Genomic DNA, 22373 nt, shown 5'->3' with positions numbered 1-22373 from the left:
AGCCTATGATTAATAAATCAATGTGCTTCAGTGGTCTCGTTAAGCAAAACAAACTTTAACTCTGTCTGGTTTATATGTTCCCAGTTTTAGCCTATGTGATTTGAGTTGGTCGTGTACACCGTATTCGAACAGCCGACAGAACTATATGCATAATCAGACGGTGACGACTACCGGGTTTATTTGTCCTGTGTGGAGAGATATGCACTCGCATAACAAAACCCCCGAAAAATACCAACGAAAACGTAAAACAACCGTGTACCCCGAGGACGACATTTTTACTTCCTGGTTGGAGAGATGTCACAAAATGTCGAAGTTTTGGTCGTGTGTGTTTCTCGTGACATCGTGGATTTGTTTTAAAACACACTCAGTGTCAGGTAGGAACGAGTATTATGTATTAGTTTACTTGTAATGGGGATAATAACTGCTAGATGTGATAACAGTGGATTTCGGTTTGGGAAATAGGTGCATGTATTCGGCTAGAGGTTTTAGCATGTCGTAAATACACACGAACGCAAACACAGAATCACAACTTCACAAACTAGCACATATGCACGCACACATATATACATAAACACGTTAGATGTTGAATGAGTGTGGATTTCTGTTTAGGATATAGGTAAGTGTATTGGCAGTAAGTCAACTACATGTAATACACACGAACGCAAACACACAACCACAAAGCAACTTATACACGCACACATACATATACGTACACAAACATAAACACAACCACACATACAAACACAGTGACATGTATACACGCACAAATGAACATACACAAAACGCACACACACACACACACACACACACACACACACACACACACACACACGTGGATGTAAGTTTGGTTAACTGTAATAGCTTTATCTTTTCTTTCTTTATGACATTGACCTGTCTTTATAGTATATTGGGTACTTTGATTGTCCACACACGTATGAAGTCATGCGAGTCCAGTGACCTGACCTTACTAGTTATAAGTATTTCTCTGTCGGGTCGTTAAACCGGTTATTTCGCGAACTGACGGAATGGGATTTTGAAAAAGGGAAAGGGAATGAATATTAAATTGTGTTTAACGACACCCCAGGACATTTGTAAACTACAACTATTTGCTGTCTAACATGGTTATTTCGACACTTGGTCTTGTTATAAGAAGTACATGTATATTGATCGCGGAATGAACATATCCTTATATGCGATAGACTACGGTCTGAATATATATAATGTAAACTTCTACGAATACGAATAATGGTAAGTGACCCCCCACCCCCTCAATCAAGTCATTAACAGAAGACAAACAATTAATAATTATTTTCTCCAGTTATGCTAGGTGCAGTAAAATGTTTCGCTACGACAGTAGCAATATCCTGAGTCGGTCCCAGACAGTAGGGGAGAGAGAGAGAGAGAGAGAGCGAGAGAGAGAGAGAGAGAGAGAGAGAGAGAGAGAGAGAGAGAGAGAGAGAGAGAGAGAGAGAGAGAGACAGACAGACAGACAGACAGACAGACACAGAGAGAGACAGAGACAGATAGGGCGACCGCCGCATGAGGTACTCCCACTGATAAAGCAGTATCCAGGATCTAAGCCTGGCCCCGTAATTTGACGACTTCAATTATAAACTATTTCACCAAATTCAAATTTCATTTATCTAATCATCAAACATGGCGGTACACCTACAAACAACATACGATTTTCGATTGGCTTTTTGGTGAATTAATAATGAAATGCACTCGCCAAATGCAACTTTAATTCGCATGTGGCGATTTGTTGAACACCTTAAAAACTAAGCCAGGGGTCGTATGCATGCGCTTTCACATAGTCAGGACAGTACATACCACGGTATTTGATGTGCCAGTCGTATGGATGGGGAAACAGCTCGAGTCCATAGCGGGCGGTCGATCCTGCTACCCATCGCACCTCAGTTATCTACACACAACCCGCCCCCGGCAGTATTTAAAAGTCAGTGGTGGGTGGGGGGGGGGGTGGTAGGGGGAGGGGGATAAATAATTTCTGGAATCATAAAATTATTGTTCCGTCGATATTTAACTACGTCATTTCATGTTATGCGTTTTTTGATGTGTCTCTCTCTGTGTCTCTGTCTCTCTCTGTCTGTCTCCCTGTGTCTCTGTGCCTGTCTGTCTCTATCTATATGTGTCTGTCTCTGTCTGTGTCTCTGCCTGTCTGTCTGTGTCTCTGTATGTCTGTCTGTCTCTCTGTCTGTCTCAGTCTCTCTGTCCGTATCTCTGTCTGTTTGTTTTTCTGCCCCACCCCGTCTCTCTCTCTCTCTCTCTCTCTCTCTCTCTCTCTCTCTCTCTCTCTCTCTCTCTCTCTCTCTCTCTCTGTCTCTCTCTCTCTCTCTCTTTTGTACGCAGTTTACCGTGTATTGTAGTGTCATAAAACAAATAATCGTTTCTTTTAGAGCTCAAACCCAACATACCTAATACACCCATGTCACCTCAGTCTGTTCGGCATAAACATCTGCGCACGTTAAATACGTTACTTTACGTCTTCAAAAATATGTAGGGTATGTTTGTAAACAAACAACGTTAATTTAATTCATAAACCCTTTGTGAAAACAACACATCTTGATTGTGAATATATGCATAAATCTGGTAGATAACAATTTGATTGAAAAAAACACCCTCTGAATTAATGCACTAAAAGTATACCTTTGCCAGCCTCGATCAACGTGTTTTTGTATCACCTGTCAACACGTATCTGTTAACGTTGTAAGGATCAACCTTGTATATCAACTTACTCAAGTTTACATAGAAGCTTCAGTACATACCTTATTGTAATTTACGAATCCATAAATGAAATAAATGTTTTATTTTATCTGTTAACGTAAACATCCAAGCATGCTTTGAATTTCCCTCAGAGTGACACAATGCAAAATGGCTGCACACAGATTTTGAAGCTTGCACTTACAGCATGGCCTATTTTAGCTATAGTCTGTTTCAAAATTATCATTGATTGTCCTGTATGTCTAACGAACACTATTTGTGCTCATTTACACAGATAATAACAGACAACTTTTGTTGAATAATGGTCAAAATCTTTGACATTGGGTTTTTTATATTGTCATTTTGTGTTGTTCCAACTAAAGAGCATGCACACCATTTATATTTATCTCATTTGCTTTAATCTAAATTTTTCTGAAACAGACTATAATAGGAAGTGTTTGTTGTTTAGAACGTACACAAAGTCGGATCCATTATTTGTTGCTGTTTATTAGCGACAGAAGTGGTTGTTTTAATGTTTGCTGCCGTCATGCAGGCCAGTAAATACAGGAGGGTCCCACTAAACATGCGCTCATTACTTGAGTTTAAAACACATTAAAATTAAAATAACTTTCAGTTGTAACATGTTTATTGTTCCATTGTACTGTGGCGGTGAAACAAACATTTTAAAAGACATATATTAACTTTAAAATATAACACAAATGCTTAGGTGCGCAGACTTAGGTTTCACCAGTGTATTCATTACTTCATGTTGCCTTGCCCCATATCCGTGTCAATGATTAAAGTGCACAGTTAAATATGAATAGAGCAGTTGCAACTGCAGATCCAACTGGTAGTAATATATGACATTTTTTTATACTTGTGTAGATACTGTTTTCTGCTTCCAATAACTTAAAATTCAGCAACGTACCTTGCAGGTTGAAACCAAAATTGTGTATAATATGAAAGGCAACCGTGATTTTGTGCAAGAATGAAGCTTCGTAACAAAAATACTGTTTTAAACTGTGTTCTAATACATTAAATGTAAGATAATATCAAAAAAGAAAATAACACTCCGCACAAACCGAGTGGGTGGAGTGACAGTGCCATTCCCAGTTGAGGAAGAAACTGTACGTTTTTAATTGCTCTACTCTAAATAAGGACACATTCTAAATTAGTAGAGATTGTGCCCTCAACTTCAGATAGCGTTCTTATGGGCCGGCCTTAGGAACTGGGGTGGAGGTAGGGGTGAGGTGGAGATATCAGTCCTCTAAACATCGAGGAGAAGAAATACGCACTCTTATATCTGCATACGAAAGACAAAAGTAGCCCATGTGGGATACCCGTTTCATTTACATAAAAAAAACGAAAAATAAAAGAAGAAAAGAACTCATGATATTTTTACTTGTTGAAATCCCAACAATATTATTACAACTTATTAGTGTTTGTATTTTTATTTGACAGGCGCCTGTGAGTCAGATACATATGGTTTGGACTGTAGCTACACCTGTCACTGTGACGCTGCCAACTGCAATGACGTCACAGGTTGTTCTGGAAACTGCCAAACAGGATGGTTTGGACCAAAATGCACAACAGGTAAAATAAATATTTGATAACTGTCGCTAAAAGGATAATATGAGTTTCGTGACGTCATCTTATCGTTAATTTTGAAAAAGGCCAAAATGCTGAACCATGTCAGTCACAAAATTAAATAACTGAACTGTTGATGTGTTTTTTATATATAATATTTGTTTTAAAATTTGTGGAACGAGTTTGGTGCGGTAATTGTTCTATTTATTTTTAAAATCTGTTTAACTTATTTTAATTTTAAAGAGTTTGTAATAAATTGTTATTTTAATCCATTTCATTATAGAGTTTTTAAACTGAATAAATATAACTTTGTTGTTTTTAATTATCTGTGATTAAAATGTTAAGTTAAAGCGATACCCAGAACAGTATGTAAAAGAGCATATATTATGACTGGCCGTTAGATACCAATTATCTTACAATGAGTTGTTGTGAAACTATCTAACGAGCGAAAACTAGTTGGATACCCTGTTAAACAACGAGTTGTCCATAAACTGTTATCACACGTATTGTGTTATGAAACATAACAAGTGATATTTTCACCAACAGGTGTGTAAGAAAATTGTTTACATCGTTTCTATATATTCATGAACGTCTAGGCCTATGTATATCAAATATAAACGTTTTTGTTGGGAATGAATGAATGAATGATTGAATGAATGTTTAACGACACCCCAGCACGAAAAATACATCGGCTATTGGGTGTCAAACTATGGTAATGCAAATAAATAAAGTGATGATCAACATCAATATAAAAATTCAAGGTTTAAACAAAAACAGTGTAAAGAACTGTGCAAAAATACAAATACAAATATCACAGAATTTTACGGACACCGAATTTTACTCTAAACTTCAATTTGTGCTGTATTGGCCATTCTGAAAGAGAATGTTACACCCCTGCACCACGGTGAGGTTACAGCACGCGCAGGGGATTTTTGTTGGGAGACAAATATAGCTGGGGTAATAATAAATAGATAAACAAACTACCAGTTATTGTCATAATTATTATTTATGACCCTCGTGCAGTAATGTTCATTTGTCACTCGTAAAACAAAAGTTGGTGTCAAATAAAATTTATTTCACGAGGGACATTATAAGTTGTAGAAGCATCACGAGGGGTATATGGCTTTTTATGTACCCTCTGTGTGTTCTTTTACCCCGAGCCGAAAGCGAGGGGGTAAAACAGCACACAGAGGGTACGTAAAAAGCCATATACCCCGAGAGATGCTTCTACAACGAACTTATCTTGCCGACATGTTAAACCATATAGCCAAATAATCAAAATAACGCCAGACAATAACTGTTAACAATTTAGTAACGGAGCCGTACCACGCGGACGCGAACGAAACCACTTGCCAGTGACGAAAAATAGTTCCATCGATAAACGAGTTTTTAACTTCAAATGTTTGTAATACGAAATTGTCTGAAACAGATATTAATAAAAAAAAACAAAAACAAAACTTTATTTATTTATAATCTAATTATTGCTTTAGCCTTAACTGGGGTGTCTGGAAACTGTTGGAAATTACAGACGGGGTATAAGAGAATTTGGCTCCGCCCACAGGGGTATAAGGGATTTGTCCAACGGCAAACAACCAATGAGATTAAAGAATTTTACATGAAGGCGAGATACAAATTCGATAATAACTAGCAATTCCTTTATTATTCTAAATGTGTCCCATATGGCATATTGTTGTTATGACAAATTCCATAATTATAGTCTGAAATATGTTAACTATGTAACTGTTTATTGTAAATCATGTGAAACAAAAAAAGTAATTGGTAACAGATTTACCTTCTAAAGGACAACTTTGTTATTCGAGACTTGCATAAACGTTGTGGGTTCCAAATGGTCAATGCGCTTAGAGGGTTGGATGCATACCTTAATTTTGGTTATATATATAATACCCATGATATCGTGTGGTATTTTAGTGTTTTATAAAACTGTTCTTATGCATTATATGTATACCGCGCCAGCATTAGAGAGAAAACATCCAATATTCAGTAAACAAGAATAGGAAAGTTTTTTTTGTTTCGTAACTCTTTCCAACATATTTATAGTTTTTCACCAGCTCCACATTCATCAATTAGTGATTTAAAAAAACCCACACCACCAAACTTGTTTTATCAACTATCGTTCACGGAAATGTACTAGGTATAAGGAGAAACAGTTTATAGACATTCAGACAGTTGCAGCATAATTTGTGTATGCTTATTAAAATATAGGTTTTCAAACATACATTATTGAGTCCAACTATTTTAATACCTTAAAACGATATTATTATGTTCATTTTATGGATATTTTAATTTGGCAGCTAAACATTATTATGTTGTACAGATAGTATACTATGCTACATGTCATTGATATTTCAGAAAATGTAGCTTTACGGAAAACTGCCTACCAGAGTTCATACTTTCTAAATTACACGGATGTCGCTGTGCTTGCTGTAGATGGCGACCATCGCACTACTGGAGGATTCTGTATGGTGACTGGTGTTAATCTGCCATACACGTGGTGGGAAGTAGACTTGGGAAGAGACTACTACATACACAAGCTAGATATTTACTTCCGCACCGACTGTAAGTACGTGAGCATCATATGCAGACTATTGCTATCTAAACTCGAATTTTATTTACATGTTCGTATTGGATTACACTGGAGTGGAGTACAGATTAATTTAGTGTAAATAACCAAAAATACTGAATATAAAAACAGTAATATACTACAAAAATGCATTTAAAATGTAATTTGATCGTTGTAAAGGTTCTGTTAATCGGAAACATTTTACAGTTGACGTAAAGTCAGTACTATGTAAATACAAAACACTGTTCAGCGAGACAGGTTTAAAACCATATCAAACCTATTCATGCTAAACTGCATGTTGATAACAACAAGCCACAAAGCAATGCAATATATGTGCTATGAATGTAATATACTCCTCAGCAAATGGTAAGCAATTCCTGCTATATATTAATCTCTATGTATGCACATACCGTATTTATGTAGAACTGTCTGAACCTTTGTTTTCTTTTTCTTTTGTTTTACTGTATTTAATATATGAAGGAAGCATTATTCACATATAGTGCAGTACATGCTGACTAAACCATGTACATGGATATATTGAATAGCTCGATATTAACTCCCAATAACATTTTGTGCAACTGTATACCACTAATGTATCACTAATACAATGTAATTTAAAAACTGGGAGGGTAGGCTCATATCTTGCTGACACGCGTGCAAGCTACACACTGAATATATTACGCTCCTGCAGACGAGTCATAGGTCACACAGTTAATCTGGTCTCTGTTACAAACAGAAAAGAAATGTTTTTCCACCTGGATATCTCCTAACCTCTCTAATGCAGTCACAGGACACCGGGGGAGTCTTGCAATTTGTACAATGGAACAATAGGTATTCTCTGACCGAACTGTATATTCTTGGAATGTCTAACGGTGAGCGACGCTCCATGTTCATGCCGCATGACATCACGGATACACAGCTGTTTATCGGGTGACACACTACAGCAGACCTTGCCTTTTAAGGTGCGCGAGTGCGATGGCGCTTGTACAGCGCACGTAATTTCAATCTGGCGAGTGTGAAAAATAACGCACGTTACACTTCACAAACAGCGCACGTTAAATAATTGTGTATACCTACTGATTGCCACTATTTACTTTATGAAAGACCCGTGTAATAATGCCAGAAAAAAATGTGACGTGAACGGTAGCGTCCATGCAAGCTTTTAACATATGACTGGTACTTGTCTTTGCTATACAAATAGGAAAATATTAGTTTAATAGACATCTTCGAAGACGTACCAATGCGATTTACCAGCCTCGGTGGCGTCGTGGCAGGCCATCGGTCTACAGGCTGGTAGGTACTGGGTTCGGATCCCAGTCGAGGCATGGGATTTTTAATCGAGATACCGACTCCAAACCCTGAGTGAGTGCTCCGCAAGGCTCAATGGGTAGGTGTAAACCACTTGCACCGACCAGTGATCCATAACTGGTTCAACAAAGGCCATGGTTTGTGCTATCCTGCCTGTGGGAAGCGCAAATAAAAGATCCCTTGCTGCCTGTCGTAAAAAGAGTAGCCTATGTGGCGACAGCGGGTTTCCTCTAAAAACAGTGTCAGAATGACCATATGTTTGACGTCCAATAGCCGATGATAAGATAAAAAAATCAATGTGCTCTAGCGGCGTCGTTAAATAAAACAAACTTTACTTTACTTTTACCAATGCGATCAAAACCCCTTTGCCTATTTAATTTATTGTTAATTCGAAACAGTCCACTTGTGTACGGTACCATATCACAACGTCTGATACGGCTAACTCATTTATACTGTTCATATAGTTATGAGAAAAACAGAGGAATTGAATTAAATAGTAGCTTCTGTATCCTACACTAATGAACTCGTTACGTTAATCAGCGAACTCGGTAACATTGTCTCGATTAGTTCATAACTGTTAGCCTACAAAGCGTACGTGAGATTCCGAAAATGGCATGCGTGTAACGTTTTAGTTTCTTTTAAAAATAAATGAAATATAGACGAAGACAATTCAAAAGTAGACGGAATAATAAAAAGAAGAAAAATAAGTATGTAGGAAAAAAGTTTGTTTTATTTAACGACGCCACTAGAGCACATTGATTTTTTTTTATCTTATCATCGGCTATTGGACGTCAAACATATGGTCATTCTGACACTGTTTTAAGAGGAAACCCGCTGTCACCACATAGGCTACTCTTTTTTACGACAGGCAGGATAGCACAAACCATGGCCTTTGTTGAACCAGTTATGGATCACTGGTCGGTGCAAGTGGTTTACACCTACCCATTGAGCCTTGCGGAGCACTCACTCAGGGTTTGGAGTCGGTATCTGGATTAAAAATCCCATGCCTCGATTGGGATCCGAAACAAGTACCTACCAGCCTGTAGACCGATGGCCTAACCACGACGCCACCGAAGCTGGTAGGTATGTAGGAATAGGCCTAGGTCTCGTTTACAAAAAGTTATTTAAATATTTGTATTTCAACCAGAGTTTAATGAATGTACATCTGTTATTCATATTTGTATATAAGTACACAATATAGTAACAGTAATCAATGATCATAGCCGACTAATTAATTTTTGTTTGTTTGTTTCAATACGTTTGTAAAAACGTCACAGACTATGTGACTGGAACATGATTTGATGCGTAGTACTCTGTGGCATAATGACCAATCAGAGCTATCATGGTCAGATTATTTTTACTCTTGGAACTCTGGCTGCACGCACACGCTGGTCTACTTGATAACTTGTTACGCATTTCTGACAGTGTCTAAAATTATGATTGTTTTTATATTATCTTTATTATGGCATCCCATGTTAACGATACATACCCTAGTTTCAACCCGTGAAAATTAACACTAAGTTTTGTTAATCTACAAACCTGAAACACATTTGGATAAAGGTTCAAATGAGTGAAGCATGAGCCTGTGACTTTGAAATCGTGAAATACCCTCTGAAAACGGAATAAAACTCAACTCCATAACTGTTACGTCTCAGACGCACGTGCGTTTTTAAAACTATGAGAAATGCATTTTGCGATATTAAAAACACCAGGATGACCAAAGACACTTCGAATGTACGGAAATTGATAATCTAAACCATCAAATCTAAGTAAAGTATGATTTCAGGCTAAAACTGTCAAAAATATACCTTGGTATTTAAAAACTAGGGTATGTCCCTTTAAGAATAAATCCTTTGTAAAGACAGATTTTGTCGGAGTTTGTGTATCTTTTATCAATAACATCGGGACCGTCTAGATCAATAACTTAACGGTGATGTCGTAGCCGTTCGTAACAAGTAGTGGTAGATCAAATGACGTGTTACAGAAATGACATGTGAATGTCAATGCCCCAACAAACACTACCAATTTAACTAATTGTAGGCCTATGTTTAACGAGTTATTTAAAACATTTTTTAAAAATAATATGAGGGATCTAATTCAGTCTGTAGTGCACACCTGAGATGTTTGGTTCGTATAGTTCTAAATGAACCACCTCCTCAGAGCCAGTGGGTTGTTTGCATCCCAGCTGTCCTAATCATGTTCGATGTACATAATAATGAAATTCAAGAGAAGTCGATTGTTAGACATGTTTAGCTGCACGTTCATCAAACCATCTGACATTAAAAAGGTATCTATAATTGCGTGTATCAAATTATATGTCTGCATCAGTGTATGTCATAATTATATTTCCATGGCACTGCTCGTGACATTTTAATAACTCCATTCATGCAAGGGAACAGAAGTCAAGACAACACTAATGAGCCAAACAACATAACATTAGTTGGTTCATTTTTGCAACACATGTCTATACATTTACATGTACCAAGTACTTCATAAATTAATAATGTTTTGTTTTCACTCGCCTTAACATTTTCATGGGTGCAATTTTTCACTCGATTAAGCCTTTTGAGGTGTGCGATTTTTCACTCGCCATGGTTTTTCAAAAGCCAACGACTGCAACAACGTAGATTTGCCGCAAAATGTAAAGAACGCTACCACACAAGCACTCCAAAATGCAATATTGAACGCAATTGTAAAATCCAATGTTTGTTGAATAGCATGTAGTTCATGTGGTTATTACCTTTCTGTGTACCGGCCTCGGTGGCGTCGTGGTTAGCCATCGGTCTATAGCCTGGTAGGTACTGGGTTCGGATCACAGTCGAGCCTTGGGTTTTTTAATCCAGATACACACTCCAAACCCTGAGTGAGTGCTCCGCAAGGCTCAATGGGTAGGTGTAAACCACTTGCACCGACAAGTGATCCATAACTGGTTCAACAAAGGCCATGGTTTGTGCTATCCTGCCTGTGGGAAGCGCAAATAAAAGATCCCTTGCTGCCTGTCGTAAAAGAGTAGCCTATGTGGCGACAGCGGGTTTCCTCTCCAGATCTGTGTGGTCCTTAACCATATGTCTGACGCCATATAACCGTAAATAAAATGTGTTGAGTGCGTCGTTAAATAAAACATTTCTTTTTTTACCTTTCTGCCTCATAATGCCTTTCTTGATCAACGAAAGGGACCACTATGTCAGAGGATTGTCAGCTCCGGCTTCAATGTGAATCAGTCTGACCTATATTAAAATACTCAGGTATGCGGTTAGCACCGAGTGATCGGGACAAAAAAAACAACCGCTGTATATCTCTGTAACGTTTATCAAGTAAATGGTACAGGTGTCAATCCAAAATAAAGACAACATCTTAGATAGGTTTTTGTCATTGATGAATAAATCATTTTAGCACTTATGGCTTAAGCCGATTGTTTGTACTTTTTGATTTCAGAATCTAGACACTGAAGCTCCAAAGCCCATGTTCTTGTAAACCAAATAAATCAATTGTCATAAGACGAATCAACGAATCACTGTTATATTTACTCTATCACAATTTATCATCATCTTCATGCAGTCCAGAAATATTGTCACTCACGATATTTCTGCTACCTGGAATATATCTAGCCGATAGATGGAATCCATATAATTGATGAAAAGCCAGAAAGGTTCACGAATTGACATTAACACCGGGTTGGTCAATGTCCCATTGTTAATACAGCACATTGTAACAGTATTAGTACTGTATGCCACAATAGGTTCCGTAACCACCCTCACGACGCCCCACCACCCTCCCGCCCCCCCCCCCCCCCCCCCCCTTTCAATGGTTAGGTTTATAGTTCATTTTTAGAGCCTTTGATATAGAGGGGTACGGGTAAAACTTTTTCCGCCCACCATTGCCAAATCTTTAATATTAATATGTTGATTGATAATCGCTGGTACATCCGACCGCCAGTTTGTTTACAACCAGTTACCATTATACACTCCGCCACCGTGAGATTACACGCATCTGTCGAAAATTCATGGTAGGAGACACTTTCGCCCTGTATGACAGACGTTGTCCCATTAAAATAATAACAGAAATCGAACCGCCATGTCACATCCGACTTCGCTGTCACATGGTAATGTTTTCGCTTGACCGTATTACACAAGTCAATCAATCGCCTCAGAAATGTACGCCCACCTCGCAGTGCACGTGCTGCCCAATTTAACGTGGCAATCAAGTGTTGCAATTGACACGTTTTTGCTTTCTTTAGTCTCGAGAAATGAAATAGACAGTACCTCATATCTGCAAGTTTATCTTCAAGTAAGTTTAATGCATGCTTTATGCTATCGATTGTTATGCCTAAGAATGTCATCTTTTGTGATAGAGGGACATATTTATTTAGTTTATTGTAAAGTTTATTGTAAAGCCTAAATTTCCAGTTAAATCACGTAAACATTGAGTGGCCGCCTCGCAGTCGGATTAGCATCGTTGTGTTGATGAATTTGGTTACCCGGAGTGTTTACTGGGCGGTAGTTCGTGTTGTAATGTGTTGTCCGTGACACTGAATGCACGCATTCATATATTTACAATGTGAAAAAATTACAACCACATTGGTTCTGGTAGTTAAAGGAATGGTAAAGCAAGGCTTTTGGATTAGTATGCATATTCAACGGTATATAATGCACATTATTGCTTAATATCAACAAGTATAATCTTATAGTTAATTAATAAAACGGTTACATGTGACGGCTTTGATGTATTACAGGCGCAGCCATTTTGTACCATCCCAGTGAATACGCCCTCTGACAAGCCGGTGGTTACGTAATACTTAACGTGTCACGTCAGGAATTATTCTTAGAACTAAAGAAACAAAACGTACCTGATTTTTGCGGATGCATCCGAATGTTCTGTAATAATATCCATCCCAGTAAGCCAGCAATAAGTATATATTATGTTTTCAATACAAACTAAACCACCATTGTCAGTGTCGAAATAAATATTATGTTTCGTCCATATATTAATCCACGTACTGATATTATAATCGGAGTGTTTTCTTAGTTAATTGGCCCTTTCTTGCCTTGGCCTGTACACGCGATTCCTGATTGGCAGGTGTATCTTTGCATCTGTTCTGTTCTGTTCTGTTCTGCATGGTATCCAGTCACGGTAATTGATTACCACTGTCTAGACACACATACAAAAATACTTGCCAGTTGTTTATGATCACGGGGTATTGTGGGATAACCTGCCACCCCTACAGTGTTAATAGACATTATCAGCCGTCCTGAAAATAATTCTGTAACACCCTTGATGAAGTAGACATTCAAATCTAAAATCACAAAACTAACCAATTACGTAGTTCCAAAGAATTGCAAATTATCACTTGGGTATCGTGAGTGGTCGTTTTTGCTCTAACATACTCTACCAATAGGCCTAATAATATGCTCTTTTTTTTTTCTTTGGATTTTTTTTAAGAGAGAAAATACTATATAACTCCATTTCGTTCTGTTGATGCAAATTGAAATATATTTAGTTAAATAGTTTATTATACTGTCAAATCATTTATGTTGTTTTACAAGTCTGGTTGATTAAAGTGAAGCGCTTTGTCGTGAATTACTGGTTTTGTTTACACTGTGGATACAGGAATTGGTCGGAGCTGACGTCACTTCGCCCCAAGCTATAGTACCGGACGCCACGAAAACGAAACAGAATTGCCGCCCCCAGTTAGCAGGCATAATCACGGTTTTTTTATTAACTCTAAAATTACGCGTTTTTAATTTCTTAAATTGTAAGTATGTGTTTGTGGTCCGTGTATGCATCTTTCCAACACGTAAGGTTCATGTTTTAGTTCAGTCTCCCTTTAAGACATATGGCATCTCGTTCGCCAGGTCAGTGGGCCCATTGGGCTATTTCTCGTTCCAGCCAGTGCACCACGACTTGTATATCAAAGACCGTGGTATGTCTGTGGGATGGTTCATATAAAAGATCCCTTGACATAGTAGCCCACGAAGTGGCGACAGCGAGTTTCCTCTCGCAATGTCTGTGTGGTCCTTAACCATATGTCCGACGCCATATAACCATAAACACAATGTGTTGAGTGCGTTGTGTCATTAAATAAATCTTGTCCGTCAGAAACGATTTAACAAGTTTCCTACCCATATCTCTTTTTTTTTCAGATAGTAGAACATGTTATGATAGTCAACATCGTGTTGTTCAGCTTGCATTTGTCGGTGCATGTGTTCTAACATTATAACTGACGTTGTGGTGTGGAATTGTATACAATCCCCTATGTATGCTTTATAGTCGAGGTACTTGAGAAACCCTTGCGAAGTCAGCTGTCCCTCTATGATCAATTTAGTCATACTTCTGGCGTTAACAGAAATTCATGGAGAAATTGAAATTTCTTGAGGTCATAATTTTGTTTGTCCTTTTTAATCACTATGCAAGCCCTATCATATTGTCTTTATCTTCGGCCACGCATCTCGGTCGTGTAATACAGTCATTAATAAACAATGGTTTCTCGCCTGGGACACGGTTGCTAACATCCAACTCCCCGACATTTTCTTCCAGTCGCACCACGTCGTTTAACGTTGTCCTACCGTAAGTAAATTTAAGTACCATTACTAGGCAAGTGTGAATTACAATTCACCTGTCTCACAACAGTTCACATTTCAATGGCCTGTTTTCTTGTTTTTATGGTTGTTTTGTGGGGGTTTTTGTGTAATATTTTAGAATTGCATTTCTGTTTAGTTTGTGCTTAACTTATGTGTTGATGTATATAATTGACGTCTAACTGGGATATTTCACCTGGCACATCTAACATTATGGATGAATTGTGACCTTCATTCTCAATTATCAATCTTATTATCTGACTCCAATATGATGCATGTATAATTCACAATTTCTATTTTTCATTTCTATATCGTTCTTTTGATTCAAATATAAATGTTAATAACTATAAAACAAAGTAATATGTTGTATGAATAATTATATTCTCCTTAGCATAAGTTAAGCAATGCCGGAAATAATAAGTCTGCCGGAACCTTTTTATTTTAAAAACAAATACCCTGTTTTGAGGTCGTTTTTTTTTTATATATGGAGGCATCATTATTCAAATATTGTTTCATTTGTGGGGTATAACATGTGCACAATTATTATGAAGATGTCTCTCGATACTCGGTACCAGTGTTAAAAATTAAAAAGTCCGTTGTGAGTACTGTTCCATGACACTGCATGTTCAATTCATCTGTCTCTCAGCAGCTTTATTTTTAAAAATGTCTTTCTGTTTAGATTGTGCTTAACGTATACTTAGATGTATATAATTAACATCACATATTGTCATAATGCCGTTTTTAGGATTCGAGCCTATGTCACTGATTCGCCCGCAGTTCCCAGACCGCCGAGATAACCATTCAGCCATCGAAACATTCTTTAAAAGAATGCTCTGTTAACCGACAATGTATAGTAGGCCTACAAACCACGCGGTCACTCCTTAACATAGATGAATTTGCACGAGTTTAGTTTGCGCAATAATATATACCACGAGACCCCATGGCCTAATATTGTCTCTCATGCCATTACTGGGACTCGAACCTATGGCTTCGATTCGTCCACAGTTACCAAATCACCAAGATAATCATTCGGCCATCAGGACTTTATAAAAAACGAATGCTCTGTTAACCGACAGTACACGTGGAGCCTTCAAACCACGCGGTCACCTATTAATGTACATGCATTTAATGCATATAATGATTATACATGTATGTATTACATGGATGTATGTATGTATGTGCGCGTGCGCGCGTATGTATGTGTTTGTGTATGCTAACACGACTAAAAATCGATTACTTAACTAATGCTACCACAATTGCTGCTACTACAATAACTACTACTAGCACCACCACCACCACAACAACTGCTATAACTACTAGCTACAACCACCACCACTACTACTACAATTACTACTAATAGTACTACTACTACTACTACTACTACTACTACTACTACTACTACTACTACAATTACTATTACTACTACTACTACTACTACTACTACTACTACTACTACTACTACTACTACTACTACTACTAAACTACTACTGCTACTACATATAGTCCTACTATTATTACTACGAATATTACTAATGATCATGATATCAGTAATAAGTGTATACTAAAATATCAATGTTCACCTTTCATCCATGATCACTAATCATTATTATTTTAACAGTTAAAGATCGGAGAAACGGTGTTCAAATCTACAGCTCAACAGAAGTCAACCAAACGAATGCGGGCCACCTGTGTGGTGCAACCACTATAAACAGTCCTGATGTAACAACTGTTACATGTGGCAGTACAGCCAGATACATCACTCTCTACCGGGACCAAACAAACAGTTACGGGAAAAGCACAATGGACTTTTGTGAAGTAGAAGTGTACAGTGAGTACATTCACTGTAATTCAATACACCATTCACACAGTTGTGCTTTATGTTAGATTAATGTGCCAAATCCGATAGTGTTTAATTTAGTTGGTTTGTAGTGATTATTGTTGCTGCCGCTATCTATCTTTTTAGGTATGCCATTGGTCTCACGTCTAATCAATGCCATACTGTTTTCAAATTATTTTGATGGACATTTATTTAGTGCAATTTGACATTGTGCGATTATCGATGCTAACCATTGATTTAGAAAGAAAGAAATGTTTTATTTAAGGACGCACTCAACACATTTTATTTACGGTTATATGGCGTCAGACATAATATGGTTAAGGACCACACAGATTTAGAGAGGAAACCCGGGGCCGCCACTATATGGGCTACTCTTCCGATTAGCAGCAAGGTATCTTTTATTTGCGCTTCCCAAGGCAGGATAGCACACACCATGGCCTTTGTTGAACCAGTTATGGATCACTGGTCGGTGCAAGTGGTTTACACCTACCCATTGAGCCTTGCGGAGCACTCACTCAGGGTTTGGAGTCGATATCTGGATTAAAAATCTCATGCCTCGAATGGGATCCGAACCCAGTGTCTACCAACCTGTAGACCGATGGCCTACCACGACGCCACCGAGGCCGGTCCCATTGATTTATTTCACAAGTATCGATACATGTGCATGTAATAAATAATTCATACACAGTTCGTGTGTTTTGTTAACAGAGGTATTGACAAAACCTAGACAGTATACAAAGTTAAAGTTTGATTTGTTTGACGATACCACTAGAGCATATTAATTAGTTAATCACCGGCTATTAGATGTCAGTCATTTGGTAAGTCTGACATATAATCTTAGAGAGAAAACCAACTACATGTTTGTATTAGTAGCAAGGTATCTTTTATATGCACCAACCCATAGACGCGATAGCACATACCACGGTCTACGATATACCAGTGTTGGTGAACTGGCTGTAACGAGAAATAGCACAAATAGGCTACCGACGAGGATCAATCCTAGACATACCGCACGGGGACGTCCAGCCCCTAAACAGCAAACAAAGACATTTTTTTGCACAATAGTTTATTCATTTAAATTTGTTTTATTGCTTAAAACCAGTTATATTTTACGCATGTTTTTGTGGGCCGGGGCGTCAGTCCTGATTGTCCAGTGTTAACATGTTTTTAAAATAGAAGTAGGACTTAATAATACCTGTTACGACCACCAAAGAACTTGGTTCACCTTTTATACTGAATATAGTCCGTTGTAAATGTAAATAAACAACATGAATCAGTACTGTTCAAATGTATGTTCCTGCAAACGAATAATTTAAAATGTTGCAGCCTGTTGAACGTGCCATACCATGGACTGTTATTATTGTGAAGAAATGCTATTAGTAGAGAACGATGATGATGATAACGTATGATACCCATTTTTAGAGAACACCGCATGTATGTATATATGTATGTATGTATGCATGTATGTATATATGTATGTATGTATGTATGTATGTATGTGTGTATGTGTGTGTGTGTGTATGTATGTATGTGTGTGTGTGTGTGTGTGTGTGTGTGTGTGTGTGTGTGTGTGTGTGTGTGTGTGTGTATGTATGTATGTATGTATGTATGTATCTATCTATCTATATGTAGTGAAACTTCTCAAGACCGGACCCTCTGTAAACCGGAATTTCCTCAAAACCGGACGTTTCACAGAGTACCTTTTTAAAAACCACTACAGAACATAACCTCCCTAAACCGGATCCCTCTTAAAACCGGACAATTATCTTGGTCACATGGGTATCCGTTTTAGAGGAGTTATATACGTATACACATACACCCATAAATACATACGTACATGCATACATGCATGCATGCATACATACATACATACATACATAGGTACATACGTACATGCGTACAAGCGTACATACATACATACATACATACATATACATACATACATAAAAGTGCTAGTGGTGTATATGTTGATATAAATGATACATTATTTCAGTTTGTGATCCTGGAACCTTTGATGATGACTGCAGCCAGTTTTGCCACTGCCTGAGTGGACCGTGTAACAACTTTTAAAACACACATCTGGAGAATGTACAGGAAACATGTAAACCAAACTGGACTTAAAACAAGACGAAAAACTGTAATGGTAAGACGTAGCTTCGGAATTCTATCGCCAGTACGTACTGACATATACATGTATATAAAACAATTGCTGACAAGTGCTTTGACCACTGTGGGTAGAGCCACATACATCCATCTAATACACTGTTCTAATACCAGCGATGCACCAGCGTTGTGTCGATGGAAACAACAACAACATAACAAAAGAGAACGAGGTAACCAGATGAGTACCAGAAAGTACTTTAACTATGCAAGGCGCATGTTAAAAAAGAGTATTTACAAAATTCAATAACATTAATATATACATTTTCAGGTTGTGATTTCAGTCAGTATGGTGACTTATGCAGTAAACAATGTTCCAGTAGACACTGTGACGGCATGTCATCATGCGACGTCAGAGGGACATGTACAAATGGATGTGATCCAGGATGGATGGGAACAGACTGTATGGAAAGTAATAAAACAGTTTATCTTATTAGACAAAGTACAACAGTGTGCAACTATTGTCTGTGGGCAGGATATAGCCCAGTGGTAAAGCGCTCACTTGATGCGTGTAGGATCGATTCACGTCGGTGGGCCCATTGGGCTATTTCTCGTTCTAGCCAGTGCAACATGACTGGTATATCAAAGGCCGTGGTATGTGCTATCATGTCTATGGAATGGTGCATATAAAAGATCCCTTACTACTAATGAAAAAAAAATAGCGTCTTTCCTCTCTAAGACTACGTCAAAATTACCAAATATTTGACGACCAATAGCCGACGATTAATCAATCAATGTGCTCTGGCGGTGTCGTTAAACAAAACAAACTTTATTGTTTGTTCTCAAGTGTTTCTTTGTAGAATTGTTGAAATAGTGTTTAAATAACATGGTCATTAAAATAATAAAATATTGCATCGTAACTCAATGTCGGTAAGTAAGCAGTATGCTTCATTTTATGTACTACATATTTATGTTCTGGGTCTTCAATAGAATGCACACTTCAATATATCTGTTGGTATTAAAATTATTATTTCTCATTCAAAAGGATACGAAATATTGCATGAACATAAAAATATGTATCCTTGAAATATGCAGGTATGAACCTTGTTTATATTTCATATAAATCATAGTGCTAAAGCTTGCTAATATGTTCAACTGTTTTCATCAAGTTGGTGTTATCATGTTAATGCACACCGTGCCAGGTGAATAAATGTTGTAGTAGAAAGATTTCCTAAATATTTCAGAGTGCTCTGATGGTCAATATGGAAAAGCTTGTGGAAAATCATGTGTGCAACGGAACTGTTTGGATAGTTCCAGTTCCTGTAATCACGTGACGGGGAATGTGCTGGCGGTTGTAACCGAGGATATCGATCTGTGGATTGTACCGAGCGTATGTAATTTCTGTTGATTTACATTCCCATGTTGATTACTGCTGAAAACATTTATCGTTAATTCCACGGTCTGATATCAATATCATATATTAGAAAACATTCATAGTTAAAGCTGCTAGCGTGTTATCATGTATGTAGCAATATTCATACGGACGATTGTAGAAGCTAATAGATAATGTAAATGTTCATTTTAAAACTTAATAAATTGGAAATAACTTCATCATCACATATTTTGAATCCAGGAAAATATGCTGAAGCAATAACATCTGTTGAGCAGCCACGTGTCATTTCATTTCAATCAAAATCGGAAATGCGATCAGAAGGATCGAAAATAGTTTAAAAGGTATTGCATTTTATATATGAAAGTTGTGTTTTTTATGTTATTCAGTTTGTTCCGATGGAACCTATGGCTACAGCTGTAACGCGTCGTGTGATGATCGACACTGCAGTGGTAATCAAGACTGTGACACATTATTTGGCACTTGTACTCAGGGATGTCTGAATGGCTGGGAATTGAAAGACTGCGTAGTTCGTAAGTTTCTATCACTAAAGCTAAATACTTACAGTGACTCGTTGTACCTTAAATGTGTAGCCTGGCTATGCAGATATCTTTATCAATTTTACTGAGTATATTAGTAATTAAGCAGAAATTTTGGTATCTAAACATATTTCATGAGCATCATGTTAGATATTAAATGTGTTTTTTCATAGTCTATACTTATACAACAGTAACATATAATATTGTATTGGAATACAGTAGAATCACATTGGCTCGAACGTGGAACGGTCGAACACACTGCTTTTTTTAGTCCCGATTTCTTTGTTCAATGAAACACTGGTGTCGAATACTAGCCCTCACTCGCACGTTAATGTCAGCCCCTTCAATGGAAAATCAGTATAACGAGCAATATTTCGCTCGTACCGGTATTCCATTAAATTTGTAGAAGCAAATAATACATTATTCGAAGTCTCGAATTGCATTCATATATATTTAGGTGCAATGTGAATCATCCATTATGTGTAGTGTCATTTCAGTTTTGAACACTTCGAATGGTGATTTAGCAATTCCACTCATATGCAAGTGATAATTCACTAATCTCCGATCACTCGGTCACATCATTGCCTTTAGACCATTGAAATGTGGCAGACAATGACTGTATTACGTTATTTTAGCAAAGTCATATAGAACACCTAATGTTTCTGCCTGTGGCAATATCACTGACATGAATGTATCTGGTGTAGTGGTTGGACAAGGGAGGTAATAATGTATGAGCAAAGTGTAATTGATTCAATAAAATCAAAACAACCTTCTTGGTTATACTAGCACTAAATACTTAATGCTTTCCTTTGCAATGCATAACGCTTTGAATTTCTTTGTATACTAGTATTTTATTTCATACAAAATTAGAAACGCTTCTGTTTTAATTCGATAATGCACATTATAAAGGGTCACAGACACTCCAGAAGGTGGCCGAACGATTGCGTCGTAATAGCCGATGGGTCGAACAAATTGTGGTGCACTAACGGTGTTCAATACGATTCTACTGTACTTGGATTACTTCGTTACATGGCTTGTTTACAGGTGGCAGGGGTAAAAAAACCACAAAGAAACAAAACAAACAAAACTACATACATACATACAGAGAAAGAGAGAGAGAGAATGGTAGAGAGAGAATGACAATAGAGAAAAACCGACAGGGATACTTTTATTCGATCGAAGTTGATTGTACATTTTGTACTACTCTTTCTAATTTATACCCAGCCATACATTCATATTTTAAGAAACGTGTCTACACAAAATGTTTGTGTCTGAATTCTTGAGTACACCACAACAGTAATATCATAAATAAACTAGGAATTCGGGCACGGTCGAATAAAGATCTCATCTATGAACACGGTCATAAAATGTCTCAGGAAGGAAGTTGTTAAACATTTTTGTTTTCTTCTTTTTCTTCTTCTTTTTTTCCTTTTTTTTTTGTTCTCTGTGTGTGTGTGTGTGTGTGTGTGTGTGTGTGTGTGTGTGTGTGTGAGAGAGAGAGAGAGAGAGAGAGAGAGAGAGAGAGAGAGAGAGAGAGAGAGAGTTTGTATTTTTATGTGTATGCATGTATGTATGTATGTATGTATGTATGTATGTTTGTATGTATGTATGAATATCTATATAGTGTATGTAAGTCGAGGTTGACGATTACATACATAGATATTAAAGCACTGGCGCAGAAGACAATTAAATTGTATTTTAATGTATTGGTTTGATTGTTTGAGGGTTTTAAAAATAC

General features: G+C 37.4%; 3 protein-coding genes across 3 annotated transcripts in view; 2 read left to right on the top strand and 1 right to left on the bottom strand.

Moving 5' to 3' along the window:
* Positions 1-254: 254 nt before the first annotated feature.
* On the top strand, positions 255-18676 carry LOC121368735. Its single transcript, XM_041493484.1, has 5 exons — positions 255-374; positions 4180-4311; positions 6676-6882; positions 16388-16597; positions 18600-18676. Exons 1-5 carry the CDS (start codon positions 305-307, stop codon positions 18674-18676), a joined length of 696 nt encoding a protein of 231 aa, XP_041349418.1. The 5' UTR covers positions 255-304.
* Positions 18677-19045: 369 nt separating this feature from the next.
* On the top strand, positions 19046-20623 carry LOC121368299. The gene is made up of 3 exons (XM_041492967.1): positions 19046-19178; positions 19951-20096; positions 20486-20623. Exons 1-3 carry the CDS (start codon positions 19103-19105, stop codon positions 20597-20599), a joined length of 336 nt encoding a protein of 111 aa, XP_041348901.1. The 5' UTR covers positions 19046-19102; the 3' UTR covers positions 20600-20623.
* A 1264-nt stretch (positions 20624-21887) lies between these two features.
* The window catches only part of LOC121368734 (multiple epidermal growth factor-like domains protein 10), a 47659-nt gene continuing 47173 nt past the window's right edge, over positions 21888-22373 (bottom strand). Inside the window, exon 15 of the mRNA XM_041493483.1 lies at positions 21888-21913. Within this exon, the coding sequence (XP_041349417.1) occupies positions 21888-21913 (26 nt within the window). The remainder of the gene's footprint in view (positions 21914-22373) is intronic.

This window comes from Gigantopelta aegis, chromosome 3 (assembly GCF_016097555.1).
Source record: "Gigantopelta aegis isolate Gae_Host chromosome 3, Gae_host_genome, whole genome shotgun sequence".
NCBI lineage: Eukaryota > Metazoa > Mollusca > Gastropoda > Neomphalida > Peltospiridae > Gigantopelta > Gigantopelta aegis.
The sequence above is the reverse complement of the archived record's forward strand: the minus strand, read 5'-3'. Positions and strand labels throughout refer to the sequence as shown.